Source organism: Penaeus monodon, unplaced genomic scaffold (assembly GCF_015228065.2).
Source record: "Penaeus monodon isolate SGIC_2016 unplaced genomic scaffold, NSTDA_Pmon_1 PmonScaffold_984, whole genome shotgun sequence".
Lineage (NCBI taxonomy): Eukaryota > Metazoa > Arthropoda > Malacostraca > Decapoda > Penaeidae > Penaeus > Penaeus monodon.
This window is the reverse complement of record NW_023665258.1, coordinates 27815-32500: the sequence shown is the minus strand read 5'-3', so window position 1 is coordinate 32500 and position 4686 is coordinate 27815. Positions and strand designations below refer to the sequence as shown.

Sequence of the window (4686 nt, the reverse complement as noted above, 5' to 3'; positions counted from 1 at the left end):
TTCCTTCTTATTGTATTTTCATTTGTGATGCTTCTTGGACTGATTACGTGGTAGGGTCCCCAGTTTCCTTTCCACGAAGTGCCGGGTGTTACACTTTTAGGTAATCATTCTCTACTATTTTATCCGGGCTTGGGACCAGCACTGACTTGGACTGGCGTGGCCACCCAGTGGCTTAGGTAGCAATCGAGGTGACGTGCCTTCCCTCGAACTCAGATTGGCCGTCGTGACAGTTTTGAGTCCGATACTCTAACCATTGGGTCACCGCGCCTTATATGTATATATATATGAGTATACATATATATGTATATAGATATATAACATATATGTATATATATATATATATATATATATATATATATATATATATTATGTATAATCAGTTCATATATATATATTATATATATATAGTATATTAGATATATAATCTATATATCTGTCTATATATATATTATATCTATATATATATATCTGTATGTATATCTAATATCTCTATCTATCTATCTATGTAGTTATCTTCTTCTATCTATCTATCTATCTATCTATCTATTATCTATATATATATATATCTATATATATATATATATATATTTATATATGGGTGTGTGTTGTGTGTGTGTGTGTGTGTGTGTGTGTGTGTGTGTGTGTGTGTGTGTGTACATAAATACCTAAATATCTAATAGTATATCTACTACATATATATACTATTATATATATATATATGTATATTCTATCTATTATACACATAGATAATGATACATATATATATATATATACTATATTATAATATCTATATATATATATAGATATAATATATAATATATTATATATACATATATATATATCACACACCACACACAACACACACACCCACACACCACACACACACACACACACACATATATATATATATATATATATTATATAACTATATAATATATCATATAGATATATATACATATGTATAATATATAACATAATATATATATCTATATATATATATATATATATATATATATATCTATATTATATGATATATTTACATAAACATATGCATCTTATTAAATCATATATGTATATAATGTATGTAAAAAAAAATATATAAGTATATTATAAATATATAGGTTTTACACACACACACACACCAACCAAACACACACACACACACAGCAGGCACATTATAGATATATATATTATATATCTATATATATTATATATATATTCATATATATCCTATATATATTCATATATAGTACAGTAGGTATGTATGATACTAGGGGGTAAAAGTGGGAATTACGGTGAGAAAAGAACTAAGAAATGGAAGTAGGGGTAATATGATCGTTCGGTAGGGATATAGATATATGGATAGTAAGATAGAACGGGGGAGGAAAGGGAAAAGGTAGCAAGGGCGACACAATCATACACACCACACACGCCCCACACACACACACACACACACACACACACACACACCATTATATATATTATAATATATATATATATATAATATATATATATGTTATATTGTATGTATATATTATATATATATATATATATATCTATATATATATATGTTATATATGTAGATATGGATGTATATATTGTATGTATATATATATGTGTGTAGCAGCAACGACCCGTAACCTGGATTTCAGCATAGTTACCCAGGTTGGGTCACACAGGTCGACGGCCATGTCCGCGCTCATTGGACAGCGGGCTCCCATCGTTCACCTGCACGCCTACACAGGCTAGTTATTAATCCGCCGAGCCGAAAAACTCTCTGAATGTCAAAAACCAGCAGCCACACCTATAGATCATAGACAGTACAGCATTATCCCAGCCAATCGATGAGCTCGCTCCCCCGAACTTCCAGATAACTGCTAGCCTGTACTAATCCTTGGGTTTGTGTACCTCGCTCACGTGTGCTTGCAAGATCCTTATCTATCAAACACACAGTTTTGACTTCAGAGGTAACATTTATGTTACTGAGAAGCTAACCTTGACAGGTGACTTACAACAGCTCCGTCAAGCCACCTGTGGTTTACCGGCGACCTTGACCAGGCTAGTTTGTGTGTCACCGACCCTGCTATCGGTCGTTGATTGATACACAGGCCCTGGAAGCGTGTTAAGTCTTCGGCTTTCCACACCTGTATTCAGAGCCGGTGATCAACCACTCTTGGACCTCTATCTCTGCCAATCACTACTTCCCTTCCTTTCCTGTACTCTTCCTGGGCCTACGGATTTCTTGTGACTCTAGTATTAGGGGGGGGGCAGGGAGAGGTCTACAGCCCAGTCCCTTGTAGCAGATTGGGACCAGGGAGTACGACCACGTACAAGCCTCAATTCCTCGAAGGAACCGAGAACTCCGCCGGCTCTTCAAAACTCTTGAGAGGGTCAGGCAGTAGGAACAGGAAATCGCAGGTCTTTATAACCTGCCACTCTAGTGATCTAGGGAGAGGTTAGTCCTGACAAGGGTCTACCTGACCCAAAACAGGGGGGAACACTCACACGTCCTCTACAGCCCTTCAAAGGTGACGAGGGTGGGTTTGTAATTCACGTCCTCCTTTGGTCAGTGGCCGTAGTAGCCAATACCCCCACCCTTACCTCATGCCACCATGAGAATAAAGATTAAAGCAACCAACGGGCGACCCTCTCCTGCGAAGAGGGAAGCCCTTCTGCAAGCCCTTCTTGAGCCCGAATCCGAACACTCAGAGTAATCACCGCTCACGACCGTACATTATAATTTTGCCGAGATTGAGACAAACGCGGCCCTTTTTACCCCTGCAACTACCGAAACTCTGAGGAAGAAGGGTTTCGGAACCTCAAATGCACCAACTGAAGGCAAAAACTCACTTTAGTTTCTAAAACAGCTCGAACGTGAGCCGTAAAGCAACTCCGAAACATCAAAGAGGAACTAGAGAAAACCATGCCTGAAACGAAATAGTAACTTTACTCATGAAAAGATCTTACCTAATCAAAATACATTGCCGACACCAGACACATCAAACTTCAAGAGAAAAGGACTCTTCTCTTTAACATATATATCAGCCCCCGACAAATCGGGACCAGAACGGTCACTAACATAGTGGCAATGCATGCACTGCTACAAATATGGGATTACAAAACAAAACTGCCAATAAAGAAAAAAACCTCAAGCTCTTCTCAGAGTGTGGCTCAAACACTCACAATTACAGAGACTGCAGTCTCAAACAAGAGAATGCCTCAACTGCGGAGAGGCACAACAGAACCCTGGCCAACTCCTGCCCCTCATGAAGGATGCCATGAAAAAACAGAGAGGAAAAAAAACAAAAAAGAGGAGAGAAAAAAGATTACCCCTAAAAAAAGTAGCCGAACAAACTGCAAAAACGGTAGCGTCACCCAGAATGCTGGCTGAAACCTTAATTCAAAGAAATGAAGAGGAGAAGTAGAATTAAAAGACAGAACCCAGATATCCTGCAAGCTCCCCAATAACCTATCTGTTTGGGATTATGACAGCCCGCATTCCGCCCCACCTCAAAAATATCATGGAACCAGGCTAGGCTTTGCACCATGCCCTAAAAGTGTTGAAGAGAACGAATCTCCAGAATCTCGATCTCGGGAATGGGGACTCCTGGGAATATCAAAGTTCTCCCACCACCACACACAAAACCACAGAAACTACCATCTCACACTCCACCGTCTCGCCACAACAAAACCCAGCCTCCAAACCCAGATCGCCACACCACAGAGAAACTCAACAACAGCACCACACCAAACACCAAACCACACCAACTCCTACACCTACCAGTCACCTGCACGCCCAAACCCACAAGCGTCCCACCACAGCAACCCACAACCACAGTCAGTCGAACCCAACCATGCACATGCACACAGCCAACAACAGACAACCTAACAGACTCAGAGATCGATGATCATTCCCTTCGCCACAGGACGTTACGTCCGAACCAAAATACGGCATCCGCCTCTTTGCCGCGGAACCCTCACGATACAAACACCTAAACAGACTACAATGCACAGGAGATAACACGCGGTAAATCAAATGGATTTACACAACACTACATACCAAAACCGCATTCACGAACAAAAATTAACACATCCCTGACACGCCGGCAACATCTTCATCCATTCTGCATGAATCGAGAAGTGAACGCAAAACATTGAACACATACGAATGGCTGGTACCAAACAACCAAGTCACCATGGCTGCAACCCACAACACATTACACTCCACGCCTCAGATCATACAACACAATGGACACACCTGGACATACAGACTAAAGCAAGAACTCTGCAACCAATACAGAAACAGACCCCCGACATCATCCTCATTACTCACACTCACTCAAACCCCCAAACAGTTAAATATTCAATTACAACCACATACACATCCAACAAAACACACGCCACCAGTACGGCATTGCCATTGCGTCAAAACAACACTCAAACACAAATACTGGACACTTCACCTCAGAACTCATGCCATCGATCGACACCCCTCATGGACCATCATCATCGCCACCCTTACATCCCCCCACGCAGACCTTACCTTAACCAACCTGATCCTTTTCCAACTTCTACGACACCAAAAACCAACATATATCAATGGGAGACTTTCAACGCACACCACAGACTCTTTGGTTACACAGACACAGATGCCGTCGGACGAGGCCTCGCCTCACTCATCTCCGC

At 40.5% G+C, this 4686-nt stretch overlaps 1 protein-coding gene across 1 annotated transcript; it reads left to right on the top strand.

Annotated features, from left to right (window-relative positions):
* The first annotated feature begins 3597 nt into the window (after positions 1-3597).
* On the top strand, positions 3598-3996 carry LOC119572142 (extensin-like). Its single transcript, XM_037919126.1, has one exon. The coding sequence runs from the start codon at positions 3598-3600 to the stop codon at positions 3994-3996; it is 399 nt and encodes a 132-aa protein (XP_037775054.1).
* Positions 3997-4686: the final 690 nt, after the last annotated feature.

What these genes read in the sequence shown, in the direction of transcription:
- LOC119572142 (XM_037919126.1), top strand. Translation starts at nt 3,598, where the DNA reads ATGGGGACTCCTGGGAATATCAAAGTTCTCCCACCACCACACACAAAA.